At 42.7% G+C, this 26,836-nt stretch overlaps 1 protein-coding gene across 3 annotated transcripts; it reads left to right on the top strand.

The window, feature by feature from the left end:
- The first annotated feature begins 815 nt into the window (after positions 1 to 815).
- On the top strand, positions 816 to 26,148 carry LOC140210066 (polymeric immunoglobulin receptor-like). Of its 3 annotated transcripts, none has more exons than XM_072278842.1 (7): positions 816 to 900; positions 3,347 to 3,658; positions 7,534 to 7,848; positions 9,743 to 9,773; positions 15,371 to 15,489; positions 20,140 to 20,177; positions 23,744 to 26,148. In XM_072278842.1, exons 1-7 carry the CDS (start codon positions 861 to 863, stop codon positions 23,921 to 23,923), a joined length of 1,035 nt encoding a protein of 344 aa, XP_072134943.1. In that variant the 5' UTR covers positions 816 to 860; the 3' UTR covers positions 23,924 to 26,148. The 3 variants fall into 3 exon arrangements, with proteins under 3 accessions (XP_072134943.1, XP_072134944.1, XP_072134945.1); XM_072278843.1 differs by having other exon boundaries at positions 15,374 to 15,489; XM_072278844.1 differs by having other exon boundaries at positions 7,537 to 7,848.
- Positions 26,149 to 26,836: the final 688 nt, after the last annotated feature.

Genomic DNA, 26,836 nt, shown 5'->3' on the forward strand with positions numbered 1-26,836 from the left:
CACAATAGAGTCAATAAAAGACTACACACAAAGACAAACAACCAATGTGCATATAAAGACAAACTGTGCAAATAAAAAATATATAAATAAAAGAATGGATAGAGAGAACATAGTTTGCAAAGTCCTTGAAAAATAAATATTATTGAAAGTATGGGTTGTAAAGTCCTTGAAAGTGAATCAGTAGGTTGTGGAATAGTTCAGTGTTGTGGTGAGTGAAGTTATCCACACTGGTTCAGGAGCCTGATGGTTGAGCATTCATTACTGTTCCTGAACCTGGTGGTGTGGGACCCAAGGCTACTGTACCTCCTTCCGGATAGCAGTGACTCAGATGCTGAATATTGTCCATCCTGCCACTGAAACAGTAAGGATGAAGAGAACCACAAATAAGAGAAAACATGCAGATGCTGGAAATCCAAGCAACTCACGCAAAATGTTGGAGGAACTCAGCGGGCCAGGCAGCATCCATACAAAAGAGACCCTTAACCTTGAGTCTGGATGAAGGGCCTGAAACATCAACTTTTTACTCTTTTCCATGGATGCTGCCTGGTCTGTTGAATTCTTACAGCACTTTGTGTAGGGTGAAGGTAATGCTGTTTTTTTAGCAGCTCCTCTTTCCTCTGTGTGGACTTATATTCAGTTAAGAGTCATCTTCCTGTTTCCCCAAACTGGAAACTTGTAACAATATACACAGTAGCATCTGAAAAAGGACATTTGTTAATCTCCCTTTTTCTGTATCACATTGCAAAGCTATTTGCTAATTTAAGAGGAAATGGTGCAATCCACGACATCTCTTTTTAAAAAAAAGAGGAAGAGCATATTGTGGACACAGTCACTGGAAACTGAGAACCATCACTGGAACAATGCTGTTTGCTGCTCTGCTATTGCTCTCTGTCATCTCAAGTAAGACTTTCTTTTCACATATGTTGAACTATAGCATCTAGTTACATATAACCTTAAAAATTGTTAATGCTAACCAGACACGTGATGAAACACTACCGCTGAGAATAAGCAACAGGGATCAGGAAAGGTGACAATCAATTTTACTTTTCAATACGAGGTGTAGTGAGTTGAGACAAAGTTGTGGGGGAGGATTTAGCAAAGAAATTCTATGGAGTACATGCAGCACAGAGGGTTTGGTTTTGGCCCAATCTGTCCTCCATTGCTTTGGCGTGGTATTTCTGCCTGTGTGGGTTTCCTCCGGGTGTTCGAATTACCCCACCGTCCCACATCCCAAAGATGTACAGCGTGGCAGGATAATTGTCCATGGTAAATTGTAGCTGAGTATCCAGGGGGTGTTGATGGGAGTGTGAGGAGAAGAGAAAGGGATTCATGGAAGTGAGTGTTTTATGGTCTGCACAGACTCAGTGAGCTGAAGGACCTGTTTCTATGGTTCTTGATCTACAGGTCTGTGAAAATTCCACAACACACTTCACAAACAACAAAGTACTTTTGAAGTGCAAAGTTGTGCAGACAACCCAACAGTCAATTTGTGCATTGCAAACTTCCACAATAGGCAATGCACTAATGACTGTCTAGTCCTTTAAGAACTGAGGGCCATCATGTCAGAAAATGAGATTATAGACTGGGTTTGGTATGGTGGGAGACTATTTGGTCCATCTAGTCTATAGCAGCTCTTTGTAAGGACTGGTGGGGAATGAAACTGCATAGACCCATAGGGCTGAAATGGCTTCATTTTATGTTGTAATAATAATTAGCCATTGACCTGGAGAAAGGAACAGAGATTAAGTTACATGAAACGTGTTTATGGAAATACTTTTTTGAGATTCTATAAATTATCAGCATGGTAGTGTTATGGTTCGTGGAGATTTACCAGGCTCCTGCCTGGATTAGACATGTTGTACAAAGATGGGTCGAGCGAGTCACTAGACACTAGAATACTACAGCACAGTACAGGCCCTTCGGCCCTCGATGTTGTGCCAACCCATATATTCCTAAAAAAATTACTAAACCCACACTACCCGTAACCCTCTATTTTTCTTTCATCTATGTGCCTGTCCAAGAGGCACTTATATACCCCTAATGTTTTAGCCTCCATCACCATCCCTGGCTTGTTATTCCAGGCACCCACAACCCTCTGTATAAAAAAACTTACCCCTGATGTCTCTGCCAAACTTCCCTCCCTTAATTTTGTACATATGCACTCTGGTGTTTGTTTATCGTGCACTGGGAAACAGGTACTGACTGTCCACCCCATCTATGCCTCTCATAATCTTGTAGACCTCTATCAAATCCTCTCTCTTCCTTTTACGCCCCAAAGAGAAAAGTCGCAGCTCTGCTAACCTTGCCTCATAAGACTTGTTTTCCAATCCAGGTAACATCCTGGTAAATCTCCTCTGCACCCTCTCCATAGCTTCCACATCCTTCCTATAATGAGGTGACCAGAAATGAACACAATACTCTAAGTGTGATCTCACTAGAGATTTGTAGAGTTGCAACATGACCTCTCTACTTTTGAACTCAGTCCCCCTATTAATGAAGCCTAGCATCTCAAAAGGCCTTCTTAACTATCCTATCAGCCTGTGCAGCGACCTTGAGGGATGTATGGATTTGAACCCCAAGGTCCCCCTTGACCCTCAAGAGTCAGGGCTCTTCGCTTTGGACTGAAGGATGATGAGAGGTGACATGATAGAGGTGTACAAGATGATAAGAGGCATTGATCAAGTGGACAGTTGCAGACTTCTTCCCAGTGCTGAATTGGCTGATACAAGGGGCAGAATTTTAAGATTATTGGTGGAAGGAATAGGGGGGCCGTCAGGGGTAGATTATTTTTAAACATAAAGTGAGTGTTGCATGGAATGCCCTGCTAGGGTTGATAGTAGAGCAGGTACATAAAAGACATTTAAGAAACTCTCAGATAGACACATTGATGATAGGGAAAACATGGAGAGCTGCGTAGGGTTAGATTGATCTTAGAGTAGATTAAAAGCTTGGCACAACATGGTGGGCCAAAGGATCTGTATGGTACTGTAGTGTTCTATGTGCGATGCAATGCTATTACAATGCTAGCAATCCAGGTTCAATTTCGCCACTGTCTCCACTGTGCTGTACTATTCTATATTCTACGTATCACTATTACAGCACTAGCGATCCAGGTTCAATTCCCAATGCTGTCGGTAAAGCATTTGTACATCGTCCTTGTGATCACTAGGTTTCCTCCACGTGCTCTGGTTTCATTCCACGTTCTAAAGACATACAAGTTCGTAGGTCAATTGATCACGTGTACAATTCGGCTGCGCGGGCTCATTGGGCCAGTAGGGCCTGTTACTGTAAATAAAACAAAATCAATCAATAAAAATTAATTTTTTTACTTTAATTTTACTGACAGAATCGTTGGCACGAGATCACACAATGGTGGTACGAGCAGGAGTGGGAGAAACAGTCACAGTGCGATGTTCACCTGTAGAGAAATGGGGAACCATAGTTTGGTGTAAAACAAACAATCAAAGGAGATGCAGTCCAGTAATGGATACGGAGAAATACAGTTACCATCCAAGAATATCAATCAGAAGACACACAAGATCTATTGTTGTAACCACAAGACAACTTATGGAGAGTGATTCAGGGATATACTGGTGTGGACGTTTAGACGGAAAATATATTGACATATCAGACATTGTAATGCTGAAGGTTACCGCAGGTAAGGCTTAGGCTTAAGTCAGGGTACCAGCTGGACTGTCGTCCCATAATGAATGCATTGATCATGATGTAACCTTCACTTCCCAAAGTGTTATCAGAGAAGACAGAAGAGACAACAGATTCCAGACACTGAAACAAGACATGAAACACGGGAAGAACTGAGGAGGCCACTTAGCAACTGTAGATGTGAAAGGTGCAAGTCAGATTGACCCTGCATCAGGAATGAGAGAGAAGTGGAAGGTTTGTTGATACAGAAATTAGTAAATTGGTTACACTGAACACAATATGCTGAAGGAACTCAGCAGCTCAGGTAGTCCAGCCTGACAGCGAAGGGGTCATTGGATAGGTTGTGCCAGTTACCGAAGAGCATGATCTCGCTCTTCCTGTGGTTCAATCTAACCCAGGATGCCAAATCAGAGCAGTTACAGATGCTGATCAATCTGCGAGCTGACTGGGGATCTAAGCAGATGATTGCAGCTTTGTCCAGTTACAGGGAGATTTTGAAATGTGTGTCCGAACTGCCTGGCAATGTCACCCCTCTTCCTGCTCTCATCCTTCCTGATGGATTTGGCACAGGGTTGTATACAGCATGTAAACAAGGGAAGAGAGAGTGGAAACAATTTCTGACTCCGGTCTTCCGTAAGACTATCAGACACAGGAGCAAAATTAGAACATTTTGCTTTTTTATATAAAGTTTGTTTTAGATGTTTAACATTTGTCTTCTACGTAGTGTGTCAGTAGAAAAGAGCAAGTTTAAATTTCCCAACATACATTCTCCCAAAAAAAATTAAATGTTACAGAGAAATTTTTGGATTTTGTTAAAGAAAGTAACATATTAAGTATTGGGCGACTTTTCAAATAAAACTTGATTACTTTGTAGGCATATAGTCTAGTGCATGATTAAACAAAGATGACAAACAGGTGCTAATGATCAATAACATAATGAGTTGAATGAACAAAACTGATCAGCTGAAACAGCAATGGGTGTAGAAGGAATCAAACTGGGCAAAGGACAAACAAACTAAAAGGTGAGTGTGTGGTAGATGTGGCAGTTTAAGCTTCAAATCATCAATTCTTACACCATGGCAAGAGTGAGCATAGCATCAAGACACAGTGCAATATCTTCCATCACTAAGGTTTCTCTCAAGCAGAAAGTTCATGGCAGATGGAAGTTTCAAGAAGTGTTGTCCAAGTCTTCTGAAGATGCACAAAGAAACAAGCAAGGCTGAGGACCAGAAATGAAGTGGTCAGCTACGGAATCTGAGTGCAGCAGATGTGAGATACATCAAACTGACATCCATTCAAAACTGGAAGAAGTCCAGCACTGCTATCAGCTCTAAACTTGCAGAATCAACTGGAACCCAAGTACACCCCTCTATAGTCCGGGGTAATATTGTCAGGTGGTCTTCATGGAAGAGTTGCTGCCAAAAAGCTATTCCTCCACTTTGGAAACAAAGCCAAGAGAGTCGCCCATGGACATAGAAACTCATAGACTGGGGTGCTGAACACTGGCAGCCAGTGCTCTGGACTGATGATCAAAATTTGAAACTTTTGACTCAGACAGGAGGCAGTTTGTCTGTAGAAGAGCTAGAGAATGCTACATGGATGAGTGTTTGCAGTCAACAGTGGCATGGCAGGGGTTCCCTGCAGGATTGCAGCTACATTTCTGCAAATAGATTTGATGGTCTGATCAGAATTACTGGAATCTTCAATGTTGAGAAGCACAAGCAAATTCTCATCCATCAGGGAGTTGTCTGATCAGTCCCAACATCTGCAACACGCCAATGACCCCAAACACACGGCCAAGATCATAAAGAACTTTCTCCAGCAAAAAATAAGAACAAGGAGTTCTGCAATTGATGGTATGGCCTCCAAAGAGCCATGATCTTGAGGCTGTCTGGGATTACCTGGAGAGACAGAAGCAACTGAAACAGCCAAAGTCTTTCAGAAGAACTGTAGCAAGTTCTCCAAGATCCTTGGAAGAACCCACTAATCGATTTCCTTATAAAGTTGCATGACCGTGCCTATAAGAGAACTGATGCAGCTTTAAAGGCAAGGTGTGGTCACACCAAATATTGATTTAATTTCACTTTTTGTAATTTTTTTGGTATTTATAATATTTTCATTTCATTAATTTTTTTAGTATCTTTGCTTTACAGGATTTTTTTACATGTGCCCAAGACTGTACATCATAGAGTCATAGAGAAATACAGCACAGAAACAGGTCCTTTGCTCCATCTAGATGATGACAAAACCATTTAATCTGCCTACTTCCATCAATCTGCACCGGGACCATAGCCCTCCATATCCCTACTATCCATGCACCTATTCAAACTTCTCTTTAGTATTGAAATCACCTGAACTACTTGTGCTGGCAGCTCATTCCACACTCTCATGACTCTCTGAGTGAAGAAGATTCCCCTCATGATCCCCTTAATGTTCTCACCTTTTACACTTAACCATGGTTGTAGTCCCACCCAACCTCAGTGGAAGGAGCTTGCTTGCATTTACCCCATCCATACCCCTCCTAATTTTGTGTACCCTTATCAAATCTCCTCTCAATCTTCTACATTCTTTAAAAAATACAGTGCGAACCTATTCAATCTTCCCTTATAACTCAGGTCCTCCAGACCCAGCAATATCCTTGTGAATTTTCTCTGCACTCTTTCCAACCTTGTTTACAATTTTCCTATAGGTAGATGACCAAAACTGTACACAATACTCCAAATTAGGCCTCACCAAAATCTTATACAACTTCAACATAACATCCCATGTTGGGGACTCAATACTTTGATTTCTGAAGGCCAAAGTGTCAAGAGCTTTCTTTATGGTCCTATCTGACTGTGACACCACTTTCAATGAATCATGAACTTGTATTCCCAGATCACTTTGTCCACCACACTCCTCAATACCCTACCATTCTAGATCGGTCCCAGCATGCCGAGCGATGGACCACCTTCACCAGCTTCTCACGCAGGACCTTAACAAATGCCTTACTAAAGTCCACGTAGATAACATCCGCTGACTCGTCTTCATCCACTTTCCTGTTATCTTCCTCAAAAAATTCCGTAAGATTGGTTAGACATGACCTACCACGCACTAAGCCATGCTGACTATCATTAACCAGTCCATATCTATACAAATACTTATATATCTGGTCTCTGAGAATACCTTCCAATAACTTTCCCACAACTGACGACAGGCACACCAGCCTATAATTTACAGGTTTCTGTTTAAAGCCTTTTTTAAACAGTGAAACAATATTGGCTGTCCCACAATCGTACAGTAACTCTCCTGTCACTAAAGATGTTTTAAGTATCTCTGCTGGGGCCCTTGCAATTTCTGCACTTCCCTCCCACAGGGTCTGAGGGAACACTTAGTCAGGCTGTAGAGAAAAATCCACCCTGATTTGACAAAGAGTAGCAAACACCTCCTCCTCTGTAATCTGTACAGGGTTTATGAAGCTGATCCTGCTTTGCCTCACTTCTATAAACTCTATATCTGTCTCCCAAGAAAATACAGGTGCAAATACATTTAAAATCTTCCCCATCTGTTTTGGCTCCACACGTGGATTAACATTCTGGTCTTCCAGAGGACCAATTCTGTCCCTTGCAATTCTTTTGCTCTTAGCATACCTGTAGATTCCCTTACGATTCTCCTTCAGCTTGTCTGCTGGAGCAATTCCATGCTTTCTTTTAGCCTTCGTAACTTTTTGCATTATCTCTTAGGCTTGGCAAGGCCTGTTCTACTGGGGTCCCTCCCATCCATGGTCAGTAGTCCTCCCACACAGCCCCAGCTAACTGTAGCACCGAAGGTTCTGTCAGCATGATTCCCACTACATTAGACCTCTCATTTCTTCCTTTTCTCATTTACCAGCAGGTTCATGGACAGCAGACAATATCACGGTGAAGGGTGTGATGCAAAATGCCACCAGCCTACACTGCCACTATGAGCAGCGATTTAAATCACACAAGAAATTCTTGTGTAAAGTAATCTCTGTAAATAGGTGCAGTGTGATAGCTAGCACTGGATACATCAGCAGAAACCCAGCAATCATCGTAAACACTTCCACTGAATTTGCTGTCACTATAAAGCAGACCAACGAAGGAGATAAAGGAGAGTACTGGTGTGGAGCAACAAACACGTTTAACTTTGAGATTGTGCAGATTAAAATGCTGGAGATTTCTGAAGGTACGAATCAACCTAAAATTTCTGTGATTTGGTGCTTACGAACATGCAAATTTTCAGTCTTTACAGACTTTCTACTCCATAGAGGGATGCCACTTTGGAACAGAGATGAGGAGTAGTTTCTTTAGCTAGTTGGAATACTTTCTCTCGGATGACTGTGGAGACCAAATCACTGGGTATATTTAAAGTGGAGGTTCTTGGTTGTCAAAGGTAATGGGGAGAAAGCAGGAGTATGGTGTTGGGAAGGGTAATAATCGTGATAGCATGGTGGAGAAGACTTGATGGGCCAAATGGTGTAATTGTGTTCCTATAATCTCACTGTCTAATATCTTCCTCCATTCTATTTCTACCCACCTTCCTTCTCCTCATACTTCTCGGTTTTCCCTATTTTGTGTCCAGACTGCTCACCACTTTTTGGTTAAATTCTATCTTCTTCCTCATCTTCACACACAAGATGCTGAAGGAACTCAGCAGGTCAGGCAGCAGCTGTGGACAGGAAGAAAGTGTCAACTTTTCCAGCCAAGTTGCTTCATTGGGACTGGTGAAGGGTATTAGCATGAAACATGAACTGTTTATTTCCCTCCAGAGAGGGATCCGCTGAGATCCTCCAGTTTGTGTTCATTACTAATTATTTCCAGCATCTGCAGAATCTTTTTTGTCTTCTTATTGATCTTTGCTTATGAAATTCCATACTGATTCTTTCACTTGCATCTAGACTCTTGAGATTGACATTGGTTTATTATCGGTATTGGTATTGTCATGTGTGCCAAGAGACAGTGAAAAACATAGTTTATGCACGATCCAGGCAGATCATTCCAAACATAAGCACATCAAGGCTGTAAAAGAAATCAGAACGTAGTATTAGTCACAAAGGAAATGTAGTCAAGACAAATTACAAGGGCCATGATGAGGTAGATTGAGAGATCAAGTGTTCATCATTTAGTGTACAGGAGGTCTGCTCAAGGGTTTGATAATAGCAGAATAAAAACTGTCCTTGAGCCTGGTAGTACATGCTCAGAACCTGTTACATCTTCTGCCTGATGGGAGAGGAGAGAAGCAAGAATGACCAGGGATGGAAGGGTCAGAGATTATGTTGGCCGCTTCGTGGCTGAAGGGCCTGTACTGTGCTGTACTGTTTGATGGTCTACGTTCGATGAACTTCATCAGTTGGGAGCAGCACAATGGTGCGACTCGTCAGCTGTGAACTCACAGCTCCATCAACCTGGATTTAATCCTGATCTCTGGTGCTTTCTGTGTGGAGCTTTCCTTGCCTTTGCCTTATTTCCTTCAATTGGTCTGGTTTCCTCCTGCATCCCAAAGCCTTAGGGGAAGGTGGAAGTTTAACTGGCTGTTGTAAAATTCCCCTTGTAAGAATTTAGAATGAATTGATGGAAAAGAGAGGGAGAATTAAATAGGACCTGACTGCATGCTGAAGGGTCTGTTTCCGTGTTGTATCACCCCTTGCTTCTTGATCTAGGTAAGTTGACTTAAGGAGCTAAGAAGCAGAAATAATAAGCGATTCAGAGTTTCACACCTGCTCCAGCACAAAATAATATTGCTGTTGATGTTGCGCGTTTCTGACCTGCTTTATGTGCTGCTTGTTTGCTTGTTGTGTCCTGTGTTGTTCTGCTGAACATTGGGGGTGTCATGTACTGGAGCCAGAATGTGTGGCAACACTTGTGGGCTGGCTCTCAGCACATCCTGCAGGGTGCTGCTTGTTAATGAAAACGATGCATTTCACTGTCTGTTTCGATGCACAGCATATGCAGTAAATAGATCTGAATGTTCTGCTGCTCCACCACAATGCCAACCTATAGGTTGACAAAGATTAAAGTTATTTTGTGCTGTAATTGATTATCATTTGGTTTAACGTGTTTATTTTAACATCTCACCCCAGAAACACCAGAAGATTTTAAAGACAACAAAAGGTGAGATTTCAACTGTCATCTTCAAATTAATAACTATTGACTGATTAAGATCACAGTTTGATAATTCTGCTGTAATACAAGTGTCTCTAATCGGCATCATACATTTCATTTAATTTGATCAACATAAAGGTTAGAGGAAAATAATATGTCAGTTGGAGATATCATAGTATCAGAGATTAATATGGCATGGAAACCTGCCCTTCAACTCAAATATCCCGTGCAGACTAAGATTCCTCTCTTAGCTCACCATCACAATTATGCCACAGGACGTCAGGTATTGGGAGCAGCACAATGGGGCAGCTCGGACAGTTGTGGACTTACAGCTCCACCAACCTGGATCTACTCCTGATCTTCATTGCTTTCTGTGTGGAGTCTTCCTTGTCTTCACCTGATGTGCTCCGGTTGATTCCCACCTCCTGAAGACCTACGAGTTGGTGGAAGGCTGATTGGCTCTTGTAGATTTCCCCTTGTCTGAGGATGCTTATCCCCTGCTCTACTCACTTTTCACTTATGAGAGCTTGGCTAGGTAAGGCTCTCTTACCATTTATAAGCTTACAAACCTCACAACTGGTTGTTGGCCGGATCAAAAGTGATGACGAATTGGCTTATAGAAGGGTGACTGAAAATCTGGTTGAGTGGTGCCAGGGCAACAATCTCTCACTCAACCTCAGAAAACCAAAGAGCTGATTATCAGCAGCAGCAGGAAGAAGCCAAAAGTCCATGAATGCTTTCAGTTGCAGATAAGAGTGGACAAATCGCAGATGGAGTTTAACCCGGACAACTGTGCAGTGTTGCACCTTGCTGATCAAATGTAAAGGAGAGGAGTGCAGTAATGACAGGGAATTCCATAGTCAGCAGAGCATACAGGAGGTTCCGCAGACATAAAAAAGACACCCAGATGGATTGTGCCTCCCAGTGCCACAGTCAGGGATGTCTCGGATCAGACCCACAATATTCTAAATGGGGAGGGTGAGCAGCCAGAAGCTGTGGTACATATTAGTACCAATGACATAGTGAGGAAATGGGAGGAGGTCCTGAAGAGAGAATATAGAGAGTTAAAAGGTGAAAAGCATGATCTCCAGGGTAGTAACCTCTGGACTGCTGCCTGTGCTACACACCTGTGAGGGTAAGAATAGCAAGATTTGGCAGATGAATGAGTGGCTGAGGAAGTGGTGCAGGAGGCAGGATTTCAGATTTGTTGGATCAGCGGGATCTCTTCTGGGGAATGGTATAACCTGTACAAAAAGGAATGGTTTCATCTGAATTCAAGGGAGACTAATATCCATGTGGGTATGTTTGCTACAACTGTTGGGAAGTATTTAAACTCGCTTGCCAGTGGAAATGTGAACTGGAGTGATAGGGTTGAGGATTGGACAGTTGGTATACAGGTAGATATAATGTGTAGTGAGACTTAAGGAAGAACAGACAGATGATAGGGGCAACATTGCAATTACTGTGTTGTGTTAAAGTGTAAAACGGGAACAAAATAGAAAAGGGTAATGAATACAGGACCCTTAGTTGAACCCATAATTGAAGATCATTAGTAATGATCTTTTAAGAATCTCTAGATACAGGTGTTACACAGAAGTGTTATATTTGAATGCACGCAGTATACAGAATAAGGTGAGAAAACTCAAAGTGTAATTAGAGATTGGTTGGTATGATGGTGTGGGCATCTCTGAGTCATGGCTGAAAGACGATCATAGTTGGAGCTTAACATCCAAAGATACACATTATATTGAAAGAAAAGGAAGGTAGGCAGAGGGGTGGGGTGGCTCTGTTGGTAAAAAAAGAAGTGAAATCTAATCTTTAGAAAGAAGTGACATATGATTGAAAGGTGTAGAATCCTTAAGGGTAGAATTAACATAGAAACATAGAAATCTACAGCACATTACAGGCACTTCGGCCCGCACTGGTGTCCTGACCATGTAACCTACTCTAGAAACTGCCTACAATTTCCCTACCACATAGCCCTCTATTTTTCTAAGCTTCATGTCCCTATCTAAGAGTCTCTTAAAAGAAACTGCAGGGTATAAAGACCCTGACAGAAGTTATATACAGACTTCTGAACATTGGGCAGAATGCGGGATACAAGTTACAATGGGAGATAGAAAAGTCATGTTCAAATGGCAATCTTATGATAGTCATGGAGGATTTCAATATGCTGATTAATTGGAAAAATCAGGTTGGTGTTGGGTCCTAAGAGAGGGAATTTGTTGATTTTTAGAGCAGCTTGTGGTTGACCCCACTAGGGGAAAGGCAATTCAGGATTGGAAGCTGTGTCATGAACCAGATTTGATTAGGGAGCTAAAGGTAAAGGAACCCTTGGAAGGCAGTGATCATAATATGATAGAATTCATCCTGCAATTTGAGACAGAGAAGATAAAGTTAGATGTATTAGTATTTCAGTTGAGTAAAAGGAATTACAGAGGTATCAGAGAGGACCTGGCCAAATTTTATTGAAAGAGGACACCAGCAGGGATATCAGAAGAACGGCACTGACTGGAGTTTCTGGGGGCAATTCAGAAAGCACAGAATAGATGCATTCCAACGATGAAGAAGTATTCTAAAGGGAGGATGAGGCAATCATGACTGACAAGGGAAGTCCAAGGCAGCGTGAGTAGAAAATGGAGAACATATAATTCAGCAAAAGTTAGTGGGAAGTTAGGGGATTGGGAACCTTTTAAAGCAATCAGAAGGCAACTAAGAAGCCATAAGGAGAGAAAAGATGAAACATGAAGGAAAGCTAGCCAATAATATAAAAAAGGATACCAAGTTTTTTCAGATATATAAAGAGTAAAAGAGAGGAAAGAGTGAATATTAGACTTCTGGAAAATGATGCTGGAGAGGTAGTAATGGGGAACAACGTAATGGCAGACAAACTTTTGCGTCAGTCTTCACTGTGGAAGACACTAACAGTATGCCAGAAATTCGAGAGGGTCAATGTAGTAGCAGTTATCAAGCAGAAGGTGCTTGGAAAGCTGAAAGGTTTGAAGGTAGATAAATCACTTGAACCAGATGGAATACACCCCAGGGTTCTGATGGAGGTGGCTGAAGAGATTGCATAAGCATTAGTAATGATCTTTTAAGAATCACTTGATCCTAGAATAGTTCTAGAGGACTGGAAAATTACAAATGTGAATCCAGTCTTTAAGAAGAGAGAGAGGCAGAAGAAAAATTGGGAGAATGGGCAAAGGAGTGACAGAGTATATGGATATTTAGGGAAGTGTATAGTCATGCACTTCAGTTCAAGGAATAAAGGCAAAGCCTATTTCTAAATGGAGAGACTATTTCTACATTTCTAAATGAGGAGAAATTTCAAATAAACAGAAGTGCAAAAGGAATTAGAAGTTCTTGTGTGGGATTCCCTAAAGGTTAGCTTGCAGGTTGAGTCAGTGGTGAGGAAGGCAAATGCAATGTTCACATTCCTTTCAAGAGGATTAGAATATAAGAACAAAAATGTAATGTTGAGGATTTATAAGGCATTGGTTGGAACATACAGAGGTTTGTAAGTAAATTGGGCCCCTTATCTATGAAAAGATGTGTTGGCTTTGGAGAGGGCCAGAGGAGGTTCATAAAAATGATTCCAGAATGAAGGGTTAACATACTGTATATAGAGCATTTGATGGCTCTGGGTCTTTACTCGGAATTTAGAAGAATGAAGGGGGATTCTCATTGAAACCTATCAAATATTGAAAGGGCTAGATAGAGTAGATCTGGAGAGGACGAGTGAGTGAGTCCAAGACCAGAGGGCATGGCCTCAGAATAGAGGGACATCCATTTAGAACAGAGATGAGGAAGAATTTTTTTTTAGCCAGAGAGTGGTGAATTTGCAGAATTCATTGCCACATGTGACTGTGGAGGCCAAGTCATTGAGTACACTTAATGCTCAGGTAGGTATATCTAAAGCTTGATAGGTTTTTCTTTAGACAGGGCTTCAAATGTTACAGGGAAAAAGCAAGAAAATGGGATGGAGTGGAATAATAAATCAGCCATGATGGAATGGTGGAGCGGACTCGATGGGCCAAATGATCTCATTCTGTTCCTCTGTCTTAAGAGGCAGCACACTGCGAAGGGTAAGACCCTTAACAGTGTTGCGGAGAAGAAGAATCTTGGGATCCAAATTCACAGCTCCCTGAAAATGGCTACACAGGTCGATAGCGTGGTTAAGAAGGCATATGGCATGCTTGCCTTTGTTAGTTGTGACATTGACTTCAAAAGTCAGGAAGTTGTGTTGCAGCTTTGTAAAACTCTAATTAGGCTGCATCTGCAATATTGCATCCATTTCTGGCCACCCCATTATAGGAAGTGCGTCAAGGCTTCGGAGTGGGTGCAGAAGAGTTCTACCAGAATGCTGCTTTGATTAGATGGTATGAGCTACAACAAGAGATTAGACAAACTTGAGCTGTTTTCTCTGGAGCAGTGGAGGTTGCGGGGAGATCTGATAGAGGTTTATAATATTATGAGAGGCATAGATGGGGGAGACGGTATCATTTTTTCAGGGTGGAAATGTCCAATACCGAAGGGCATGCATTTCAGATGAGGGTAGTAATTTCAAAGGAGATGTGAGCGGCAAGTTTTTTTACCGCAGAGAGTGATGGGTGCCTAGAATGTGTTGCCTGGAGTGGGGGAAGAGGCAGACACATTGGGGTCCTTTAGGAGACCTTTAGATGGGCACATAGATGTGAGGAACAGGAAGGATATCAACATTGTGTAGGCAGAAGGGATTAGTTCAGTTAGCCTTTTGATTACTAATTTAGTTATTTCAGCACAGCATTGTGCACCAAAAGGCCTGTTCCTGTGCTGTTCTATGTTCCATGAACCAGTCCTCGTTAGGAGAATAGAGGTGCATAGGGTCAGTGGCTTAAAATTCCTTGGCGTTAACCTACCAGAGGATCTGTCCTGGGTAAGTAACATCACAAAGAAGATACAACATGCCTCTACTTCCTCAGAAATTTGTGTAGGTTCAGCATGTTACCAAAGAGTTTGAGAAACGTCTATAGATGCACAGTGGATATTATCCTGACTGCTATGGAAACACCAAGGGATGGCGGGGACTGCAGAAAGTGGTGGACACAGCCCAGTCTATCACAAAGCCTACCACCTTTCTCATCCCCTCTTTAAGTACATTGGCATGGAGCACCGCCAAACGAGCATCCAACCTCTGACCTCCAGTCCTTGACCCAGACTCACAGACCTTCAACCTCTGGACCACCCAGGTGCAGTTGGGGTATCCAGTATTGTAGGTGAACGTCAGTTTGTGAGGTCCTATTGAAGAAACCATGACAACTTAGTACAAGAGATCACCCCTTGTTCTTGTGAGGCAGCTCTCAGCATTCAAGATTGAATCCTCCCTCTGGTTCGATCCATTACGTGTTGGACCTTATCATTTGTTCATTTATTTGTGGTGATATCGCTTCATGTGTTGTGTGTGAGTGATATGTACTGCGTGTACGCCTCGGTCCGGAGAAATCTTTGTTTTGTTTGGTGGTCTAAATGTGTACAGTTGAATGGCAGGCTTAAACTTAACTCGAACTTCTCCTTGGTCTGTCAATTGTACAAAGCCTCAATCTCATTTAATTTATCTTATTTTTTAGCAGCGGCCCAAAGATATGGTACATTTTGCTTCCACTTCTGTTGGGACTATTGGTCTTACTTCTGATAGTTCTACTTATAAAGAAAAGGAGAAGACCTCAGAAAATAGTCACTCCTGCAAGTAAGTAACCCACAAAATATTCCTTCCATGGTCAGAATGATGATAGAACAGCAGCTGTTGTGTGTGATGGCACAATAATATATTGGAATCCAATGGAAAGTATCGGTTGCCAGGGTCATTGGGGAGCGTAGTCAACTCTGGATCAAAGCTCGGAGGTGGGGATGGCGGTGTGGAGTAATCAAATTTCACACCTGAGTTCAAATCCCAGAAGGCAAGGCTGGTGCTCTGACGCAGAGTGATGGGAGAGCTAAATTGCTTCTCTCCAGCCCAGGTTGCAAACGCCCAAGTTATGTGCAGACCATATATATGAATGGGAGACCTGTGGGATGGAAAGGGATGGAGATGCAGGCTGCGGCAAGGCTGCAGGCTCCTCTGTTATATGGGAACTCGCTTTGTGGCCACATTTTGGATTTGCGAACAGTTCGGGTTGCAAACACTACACAGGAACTGAACCCTGTCATATCACAGGACATGGATTCATATGGCACAGTATAGACCCTTCAACCCATGATATTATGCCAATCTTTTAAACTAGTCTAAGATCAATATAACCCTTCCCTCCTACATAGCCCTCCATTTTTTTTATCTTCCATGTGCCGATCTATGAGCTTCTTGCAGATCCCTAATGTATCTGCCTCCACCAGCACCCCTTTCTCTCCTATCCTGCCTTTCCAACAATGACAATAAAATTATGTTCCCTTGTATTAGCCATTTCCGACTCTGGGAAAAAGTCTCTGGCTATCCACACGGTCTATGCCTCTCATCACCTTGTACACTACTGTGTCACTTCCCATCATCCTTTAGTGGAGAATCCTGGGAAGGATCTGTAGATGTAAGGGATCACTTGGCAGCGTTGTGGTAGAGCCATGAAATTCTCTCAGTCAACAGCATGCAAAACAGATTATCTGGCAGTTAACACAGCTACTAGTGCCCAACTTGACAGCCACAACAGTGACAAAATGTCAAAAACAATCTACACATGCAAAATGCTAGAGGAACTCAGCAGGTCAGACAGCTTCAATAGAGGGGAACAAACAGTCGATGTTTCAGGTCGAGACCCCTCAGCAGGATTTTTATTCCTCTCCATAGATGTTACCTGACCAGCATTTTGTGCGTGCTGCTCAAAATCTCCAGCATCCGCGGAATCTTTTGAGTCAAAATCTCTTGTGCCTACGGAAATCTCCTGTGACTAAACAGAAGCAACCTCTCTCAGATCTGGATTGAGAGGTAATCATTTCCTGGACATTGAGGATAGTTTTAAACTCAACATTTTAAGAACAGCTACTTCCCCTCCACCAAAGGATTTTTGAGTAGACAGTGAACCCAACAGCACTACTTCACCATTTTTCTCTCTCTTTAAATATCAATTTCTTATTGTGATTTATAGTAATTTTTATGCAGTGCTGCTGCAAAGCAACAAATTTCAAAGTACAAACATGAGGAAATCTGCAGATGCTGGAATTTCAAGCAACACACATCAAAGTTGCTGGTGAACGCAGCAGGCCAGGCAGCATCTATAGGAAGAGGTACAGTTGACGTTTCAGGCTGAGACCCTTCGTCAGGACTGACTGAAAGAAGAGCTAGTAAGAGATTTGAAAGTGGGGGGGGGGAGAGATCCGAAGTGATAGGAGAAGACAGGAGGGGGAGGGATGGAGCCAGGAGCTGGACAGGTGATTGGCAAAGGGGAAATGAGAGGATCATGGGACAGGAGGCCTAGGGAGAAGGAAAGGGGAAGGGGGGAAGCCCAGAGGAAGGGCAAGGGATATAGTCAGAGGGAGAAAAAGGAGAGAGAGAAAAATAAGAATATATAATAAATAAATAAATAAATAAATAACAGATGGGGTACGAGGGGAAGGTGGGACATTAATGGAAGTTAGAGAAGTCAATGTTCATGCCATCAGGTTGGAGGCTACCCAGACAGAATATAAGATGTTCCTCCAACCTGAGTGTGGCTTCATCTTTACGGTAGAGGAGGCCGTGGATAGAATAATAAACCTGATGTTGATTTTGATACCTCCCTGCTTCTCAAAAATTGGCACACAGTTGTTTTCTTGAGGCAGATGCTGGCTATCGTGATCCTAAGGCTGCACCTGAAAGGTGCGATGGATCTTGGATTCACAGCAGCCAACATTGGTACAGAAAACGTGCACAATATGTTAAGAGGCCGGTGGCGGAAGGCTAAATATTGGCCGGGACGCATGAAGTTGCACCTAAACATCTCCCCTCCACTCAGCACATCTACATGGAGCATTGTCGCGGGAAACCAGCATTCATCATCAGGGACTCCCAACACCCAGGTCATGCTCTCTTAACACTGCTGCCATCAGAAGAAGGTACAAGAGCCTTCGGGCTCAGACCACCAGGTTCAAGAACAGCTATCAACCCTCAATCATCAGGCACTTGAACCAAAGGGGGATAACGTCACTCGCCCCATCACTGAACTGTTCACACAGCCTATGGACTCACTTTTAAGGACTCTTCATCTCATAATCTTGATATTTATCGCTTATTTATTTATTATTTTTATTAATTTTCTTTTGTGCTTGCATAGCTTGTCGTTTGCACATTGGTTGTCTGCCCTGTTGGTGTGGTCTTTTTATTGATTCTATTATGATTGTCGGATTTGTTGAGCGTGCCCGCAAGAAAATGATTTGACATATTTACCTTGAGCTTTGATATACTGCCAATGACCCTTGTATGGAAACTTACAAAATCAAATAAAGCTTCAGTTTATTGTGTCATCCAAAAATTACCACTTCCTTCACTGGAGTTCTCGTTTGGTGGTGTACAGGCACGTCAGCCTAGTTTGTTGTTGAAGTTTCAGTGGTGGGTTTCAAAACCATATCTACCGGAATCAGCTCAGTGTTGTGTTACACTTGATGGGAAGTGGTTTTCCTATCATAAGACAAGAAAGTAGCAAGCAGCTGCAGCTTCCTGTAGTAAGTTTGAGTCCTTGTGTGTGGTTGAGCAGGAAAAGCAGAAAGGTGAGAAACTAAAGCAATTACTTTGACTGGCGCTTCAAAATGTGGGCTGGCCCAGCACGTCCTTGGACTGTGTTGGTCATTGATGCAAACAGAGCAGAATGTTATTCCCATTTCAAAGTTTCTACTGTAAAAAATGCTATTCCTCTTTCTCAGTCCCTTTGTCTAGCAGGATGAGGCTTTCCTTTCCAGGGCATCAGAGATGTCATCTTTCTTCAAGGAGGTTTCCATTCCTCCACCATTGATGCAGCCCTCGCACACATCCCCTCCATTTTTCAGACTTCCACACTCAGACCATTTTCCCACCGCCTTGACAGTGATGGAATTCATCTTGTCCTCACCTACCACCCCATGAATCTTGGCATTCAACACATCATTCTCCACAACTTTTGCCATCTTCACTGGTATCCTACCACCAAATACACCTTTACCTCCCCATCGCTCTACGCTTTCAACAGAGATCGCTCCTTCCATGATTCCCCACTAGTCTTTCTCCTAGCAAGCAACAGAAATGCTACACCTGCCTATTCACCTCCTCCCTTACCTCCATTCAGAGCCACAAACATCCCTCCAGATGAGGCAACATTTCGAATCTATTGTATCTGGTGCTCCCAATGTGGCCTCCTCTACACTGGTGCAAATTAGGGGAGGGAACCTCTTTGTCAAACACCTCTGCTCTATCTGCCAAAGTGGAATTTCCCAGAGGCCAACCAATTTAATTCCCATCCCCATCCCCATTCCCTTTCCGAAACATCAGTCCATGTTCTCCTCATGTGCCACGATGAGGCCACCCTCAGGGTGGAGGAACAATCCCTTATATTCCATCTGGGTACTTTCTAACCTGATGACATGAACGTCAATTTCCCCTTCTGGTAATTTTTTCTTTCCCCCCCTTCCCTTTTCTTCTATTCCCTGTGCAGGCCTCTTACCTCTTCTCCTCACCCGCCTATCACCTCCCCCTGGTGCCCCTCCTTCTTCCCTTTCTCCCAAGGTCCACGCTCCTCTCCTCTCAGATTCCTCCAGCTTTTTGTGTGTATTTCTCTGTATGCCTTGATGTTTCAATGCACCTTGAGAATCGACTTTATTCGCCATATACATGTACGCGGATTAGGAACTTGCTGTGTTGGCTGGTGCAACAACAAAAACTATATTCAAAAATTACAAACTATAAACACTTATCTAAAAACGAAGTTGGAGATATGGAATAAATTTGCATGAATACCAGCATGTTCTGTATTTACACTACAAAAATACCATTTTAGTTCGGGTTCGGGTGGGGGCGGGGCAGAATAGATAGAGAATGGTGAGGGGTGCTGAGTAGAATGGTTGGTCCAGTTAACTAACTGGGAGGGTAAACTTATAGGATGGAGTAAAGGTTTTGTTTCAATAGCTGTATAGCACTTTCCAGAAAAGGGAGCTTTTGGAAAAGGTGGCGTGTAGGGTGGGTAGTGTCTGCAATGACTTCTTCTTCCTGCCCACTTCTTTGTCCTAGACACAAACAAGTCCAGCAGTGATGCTAGGTTGCAGCCAATGACCCTTTCTGCTGACCTACATAAAGCTCATAAAGGTAGAAGTAAAGTGGAGCAAACCAGCTACAGGGGGTGGGGGGAAATATGAGAACATTTTCCTTCTTGTTAAATGGTATTTTTAGATTTTTTTTCTTTTGCAGATACTAACAGGAACCCAGAAACTTCTACTACAGCCAAGGTGAGAATGCAGAGTAATATGAAATTATGGTATATTGCTGCTCTTTTTGAATTCTTAGCATGATACATAATTTCTTTAACAAATTAAAAACACTCCAAAGTAATTGCTTCAACTATTCCTGCACCATTTCCCTCAGATGGGAATATAATTTTGAAAAGACATTTTATTGGGTAGATATCACACACGAAATGTTGATAAAGTCCCACATAGGAGATTAGTGGGCAAAATTAGGGCACATGGTATTGGCAGAGTACTGACAAGGATTGAAAATTGGCTGGCTGACAGAAAACAAAGAGTAGCGATTAACAGGTCCCTTTCGGAATGGCAGGCGGTGACCAGTGGGGTACCGCAGGGTTCAGTGCTGGGACCGCAGCTGTTTACAATATATATTAGTGATTTAGATGAGGGAATTAACAGTAACATTAGCAAATTTGCCGATGACACAAAGCTGGGTGGCAGTGTGAAATGTGAGGAGGATGTTATGAGAATGCAGGGTGACTTGGACAGGCTGGGTGAGTGGGCAGATGCAGTTTAATGTGGATAAATGTGAGGTTATCCACTTTGGTGGTAAGAACGGGAAGGCAGATTATTATTTAAATGGAGTCAAGTTAGGAAAAGGGGAAGCACAATGAGATCTAGGTGCTCTTGTACATCAGTCACTGAAAGCAAGCATGCAAGTACAGCAGGCAGTGAAGAAAGCTAATGGCATGCTGGCCTTCTGGGGAATTGAGTATAAGACCAAAGAGGTCCTTCCATAGCTGTACAGGGCCCTGGTGAGACCATACCTGGAGTGCTGTGTGCAGTTTTGGTCTCCAAATTTGAGGAAGGACATTCTTGCTATTGAGGGAGTGCAGCGTAGGTTCACAAGGTTAATTCCCGGGATGGCAGGACGGTCATATGTCGATAGATTGGAGCGACTGGGCTTGTATACTCTGGAATTTAGAAGGCTGAGAGGGGATCTTATTGGAACATATAAGATTATTAAGGGATTGGGCACGCTGGATGCAGGAAGCATGTTCCCGCTGATGGGTGAGTCCAGAATCAGAGGCCACAGTTTAAGAATTAGGGGTAGGCCATTTAGAACGGAGTTGTGGAAAACCTTTTTCACCCAGAGAGTGGTGGATATATGGAATGCTCTGCTCCAGAAGGCTGTGGAGGCCAAGTCTCTGGATGCTTTCAAGAAAGAGATGGATAGAGCTCTTAAAGATAGCGGAATCAAAGGTTATGGGGATAAGGCAGGAACTGGATACTGATTGTGGATGATCAGCCATGATCACCGTGAATGCTGGTGCTGGCTCGAAGGGCTGAATGGCCTACTCCTGCACCTATTGTCTATTGTTGGAACTCAGCAGGTCAGGCAGCATCTATGGAGAGGAATATATCACTGAGGTCCTTCACCGTGACTTGAACGGAAGGGGGAAGAAGCCAAAATATGAAGGTTGGGGGGAGGGGGAGGAGTTCAAGCTCGCAGGTGATAAGTGAAGCTAGGAAGGTAGGTGGGTGGGGAAGGGAGGATGAAGGGAGAAGCTGGGAGGTGATAAGTGGAAAGGGTAAAGGACTGAGGAAGAAGAAATCTGATGAGAGGAGAGTGGATCATGGAAGGAAGGGATAGAGGAGGAAAACCAGAGGAGAGGTGAAAGGCATGTGAAGAGAAGAGAGCGGGTAAGAGGGGAGCCAGAATGAAGAATGGAAGAGGAAAGGGGGGAAGAAATTGATGTTCATGCCATCAGATTGGAGACTATCCAGACGGAATACAATGTGTTGCTCCTCCAAGCTGTCATCTGCTAAAAGGACTGTATGTGAACAGTGAGCAAGGAGAGGATCAACTCTGCAGTTTCCTGGTTAGATCTTGGGCCCCACCCCGTCCCCCCTCTACCCCACCCCATCCCCCCTCTACCCCACCCCAATTTCCCCTGGGATCAATAAAGTATGACTATGACTAAATGTTACTTACAGGACTATGGGGAAATATAATTGCAGTGCCAGGAACGAGGATGGACCTGTTGGGCAGAATGGCCTCCTCTTATGCTATGACTGCCCTATGTTTCTGTTCTTCGATTATCCAATGAACTTCTCATTTCCAGGCAATGTCCTGTTTTACCTTGTTCACCTCAATGTACAGAAACAGGATCAAAGGTTTGTGTTGTAATTAATCCATTTCATACCAAGTGTTTTGCTTCAAAGATCAAAGAACATTTACTATCAAAGTAGGTATACATTATACAGCCTTGAGGTGCATCTCCTTACAGGCAGCCACAAAACGAGAAACCCAAAAGAACCCATTAAAAAAGGACTAGCACCCAACGTGCAGAGAGAGAGAGAGAGGAAAAAACACAAATCACGTAAATAGAAGCCAGCAACAGCATTCAGAATGAAAGTGAGCCCTTAGACACGAAGCCCGGGGCAGCCAGAGCAGGCCCACAGCCTCAGTACATCACACAGTGCGACAAATCTGGTAGATCACTGCAGCCACTTTGAGTGCATGTGCCTCCGGGACTCCAAACACCTTGGTGCAGTCTTTGTCTTGGTCTCCCTGAATCTATGACTGGCCACATCCTAGAAAGCAGTGAGGAACAGCAGTCATCCACGGCACTCGGTAATGATTTGATCAGTATAAATGGTATGTGAGACAAGCCTCCCACTATGTCTTGATGCATATGACAATAATAAACCAATACAATACATCCTGGTGAATCTCCTCTGCACTCTCTCCAGTACCGTCATCCTTGCTGGCTGGAACTTCACACAGTATTTGAGCTGGGATCTGACCAATGTTTTATGAGATTGGAGCATGACCTTGCTGCTCTTGTTTATGCCCCTGACCAATGTTCCCTCTGAAGTGTGCACGCACACGTCTTTTGCTACCAACACACAAAGGAAGTTAGACTGTGTGCACCCTCCACCTCGTTGGCATGTTAAGGATATTTCACGATCGTACACATTCACATTTCCTTTTCCGGTTTCTGATGTGGACGGTGTTGACAATGGGGAGTTTGCAGTGGTTTGTCTTTTGGTTTTAGAGCTGGCTTAATTATACTGTTTTTTTACTGAAGAAATTATTGAATCAATAATACACTGTTCACATGTTGTTGTTACTGGGCAAAGAACAGCACAGCACAAGATTTTTGCGCACACTGGTCATTACAGATTAGAGGGAAGGTTGCCCCTGACTAATGAAAGCCGCTATCCCATATGCATTCTTAACCATGTTATTAACCTTTTTCTACCACCGTCAAGGATCTTTGGGTTTGTATTCTGAGGTCCCTCTGTTCCTTACTGCTCCCTAGGGTGCAGCCCTTCTTGGATTTAGAGAGACCAAGATGGAGACTGCTCCAAGGTTTTGGGAATCCTGTGGCCACACATTCTTAAAGTGGCTGCAGTGATCTACCAGAAACCAAACACTAGGCATGGGCTGGCTCAAGAACAATACAACCCTTTGAATCTGTTTCTTTCTCCACACCTGCGGCCTGACCTGTTGAACATTTCCTGTATTCCCTGTCCAAATCTCAGATTTCAAGAGTACTTTACCTTTGCATTTAAATGACTAATTGACTTATTTATTTTAGTTCGATAAAGAAGCTGAAGATACTGTTACCTATTCTGCTGTCACCATTCAGCCTTCTGCTCAGACCGAAGGAAGTTCGACAATTTATTCCAATATGAAGGATCTGGAAGAACAAAATGGAGATGTCAAAATCCATTCATCAGAATCAGTAGAATATTCTGTCCTGTTATTTAGATCCTAGTGCAAATACTGCACCACTCAGTATTCTAGAAATATTGTCTTAAGTTAAGATCATTCTTATAAATATTTGCATTACAGAAACTTCAAGTTATTTTTAATTAATGAATAACAAGTAAAGAGAATTTGCACAAGATCTAGTGAACACCAAAATATACCAGGGCTTTAATCTTTGCTTATCTTTCATTGAACTCCAAAAATTTGAGGTCATCCACATCTCTGTTAACCATGTCCTAACTTGCACTAGGAAGACTCCAGACACTGAAACTACAGAGCAAAATGCTTCTAGTATCTCAGCTGCTGTTGGTCAGGCAGCATCGATGGAAAGGAATAAACGGTAAACATTTCCACCTGACATCCTTCATCAGGACTGGAAAGGAAGAGGACAGAAGTCAGAATAACAGGGTGGGAGGGGGATAGAAGCGCAAGCTGGCAGGTGAAAGGTGAATCTAGGTGAGGAGGTGAGGTGGAGCAGGGAGTAGAAAAGGGAATGATGTGAGAAGCTGGTAGATAATAGTGAAAGGGGCAAAGGGCTGATACCAGCTTCTCACATCATTCATCTATCTGAATTAATCTATTTCCTGCCAGCTTGTGTTCCTCCCTCTATCCCCACCTTTTTATTCTGGCTTCTGCCTCCTTCCTTTCCAGTTCTACTAAAGGGTCTCAATCTGAAACATCGATTGTTCAAATCTGCCTGACCTGCTCAGTTTCTCCAGCACTTGGTGTGAGATATCCTAACTACACCGTGCCCCTCTCACCCTGCCTCACTGATGCGTACTGCCTCTTGATCAAGTGTTACAAGTTAAAGTTCCCATCTTTATTTTGCCTCATTAACCTCAGTCTCTCCCACCTCTTTGCTCATCCTGCTCTACAACCCTCCAAGATCTCTGACCTCCCCCAATTCTAGTCTTTTGCACACCCTGAAAATTAATCTCCCTACCTTTCTGTCTTGAAGAACTAGGACTTTCACCCAGCTTTTCATCATCTGCCCTACTGCCCTCATATGCAAATACTGTACCTCCAGGAAGGTGGTGTATTCATCATTCTCTTTGATTGATAATACTCATATGTAACCTTTGGTATATTCTTGGTGCATTAAAGGTTCTACATTAATAGGAATAGTCACTGTTTTTTTTCACTGTTCTCCACCTTCCTGCAAGACAGAATAAATGACTATTATCATTTCATTCCCTGCATAGTCTAGTAGATAGCAGCAGTTCAGTTCCACAAGAGGTTCTGCAGATGCTGGAAATTGTTATTTTACAGAGATACAGCGTGGAACGGGCTCTTCTGACCCTTCAGGCTGCGCTGCCCAGCAGCTGCCTCTTTAACCCTAGCCTTATCACGAGACAATTTACAAAGACCAACTAACCTACCAACTGTGGGAGGAAACCGGATCACCCAAAGAAAACCCATGTGGTCGTGGGGAGAACATACAAACTCCTTACAGATAGTGGTGGGAATTAAACCTGGATCACTGGTACTGTAAAGGGTTTTACTAACCATTCCACCACCATGCCCAGAAAAACACACACAACATGCTGCAGGAAATCAGCAGGTCAAGCAGCATCTATGGAAATGAATAAAAAGTCAACAGTTCGGGCTGAGACCCTTCTTCAGGACTCACCCATCTGAACATAGAATAGTACAGCATAATTCAGGCCCTTTGGCTCACAATGTTGTGCTGACCTTTTATCCTTCTCTGTGATCAAGTTAACAACAGATCTATCAACATTATTAAGTGAAACCTTTTATAACATCTTCCAACAATTCCTCACCCTGGATTTACTAATCTCATCAATTTCATCCTCTAAAATACTAATTATTGGACAAACAAGAGAGCAAACAAGTTCCCCATGTCCACATATCACTGACTAATATCCATCTTGTTCAGTAACAATGCCCCTATGGGTGAAAGTCATCTTCAGTAGCAAACTGGGATTGCCTATGTGTTGGGAAATGTAAGAGCTGGTTGTTGACCTAAGGAAGCAAGGGGGTAGTGAGCAAGCACAACCCATCCTCCTCAACTAAACTGATGTAGAAATGTAGGGACAGCTTCAAGTCCTTAAGCATCTGTATCACCTGATCCCTCAAAACTGATGTGTTGATCTAGGAAGCATATCAGCACTTTCTTAGATGCCTGATTCTCTTGAACTTTTGCAGGTGTATGTAGTATATGTAATATTTCAATAATCTTTGGGTAACCTTGTAAATATATTGTTTCATTAAGCATTCTGTCATTTATACAATTCAGTATAGTTGTATGTAAAATTACATAAATTGCATACATTATCATGTTACCATATGATAATGCTTGTGCTTTGCTTAAGGTAAAACGCAAAGTTAGACTCACATTTTGGACCCCTATGTCCTCCTTTGAATGAATGTTTTGAAGTTACAAATCAAAACATCCCAAGATGACTACTGACCTATTGAAGCAGAATAAGATGTTTGAGTTCAAAAAAAATGTCAGCGAAACTTTTGAGTTCAAAGAAATACACAGCAAGGAACAGTGAGTGAAAAACAGTCCAGCACATTTAGAAACTATCACATTAGAAAATAGGCAATAAACAGAAGAATTCACGGGTTTGTAAAGAGTGAGTATAGGGTGATAATAATCATTTTAAAAAAGCAGAAATGGCTGCCAACATCTGAAAGATTGGCCTGTTTGCTTGCACAAAAGATAACTGGCTCATGTATACTGTGCTAACTGAACAGTATTTTAAAGCAAATGAAATAGCCAATGAGAAACAAGGGTCAGTTTTGCTGAGTGCATTTGGTTTAAAGGCGTACAGTTCACTTTGAAGTTTAACTGCTCCACCCAAAGCAGCAGAAATGAGCCTTACTGATATTGTCAAAGTAATGTAGGAACATTTAGAACCAAAGCCATTGTTGATTACAGAATGTTTTAATAATA

The sequence above is a fragment of the Mobula birostris genome, chromosome 14 (assembly GCF_030028105.1).
Source record: "Mobula birostris isolate sMobBir1 chromosome 14, sMobBir1.hap1, whole genome shotgun sequence".
NCBI lineage: Eukaryota > Metazoa > Chordata > Chondrichthyes > Myliobatiformes > Myliobatidae > Mobula > Mobula birostris.

Bases quoted from the DNA above. Each gene is read 5' to 3' on its own strand.
- LOC140210066 (XM_072278842.1), top strand. From the start codon at position 861: ATGCTGTTTGCTGCTCTGCTATTGCTCTCTGTCATCTCAA. The intron at 901-3,346 runs GTAAGACTTTCT...TTTTACTGACAG, and splicing joins ATTGCTCTCTGTCATCTCAA to AATCGTTGGCACGAGATCAC. The intron at 15,490-20,139 runs GTAAGTAACCCA...TTTCTTTTGCAG, and splicing joins GAAAATAGTCACTCCTGCAA to ATACTAACAGGAACCCAGAA.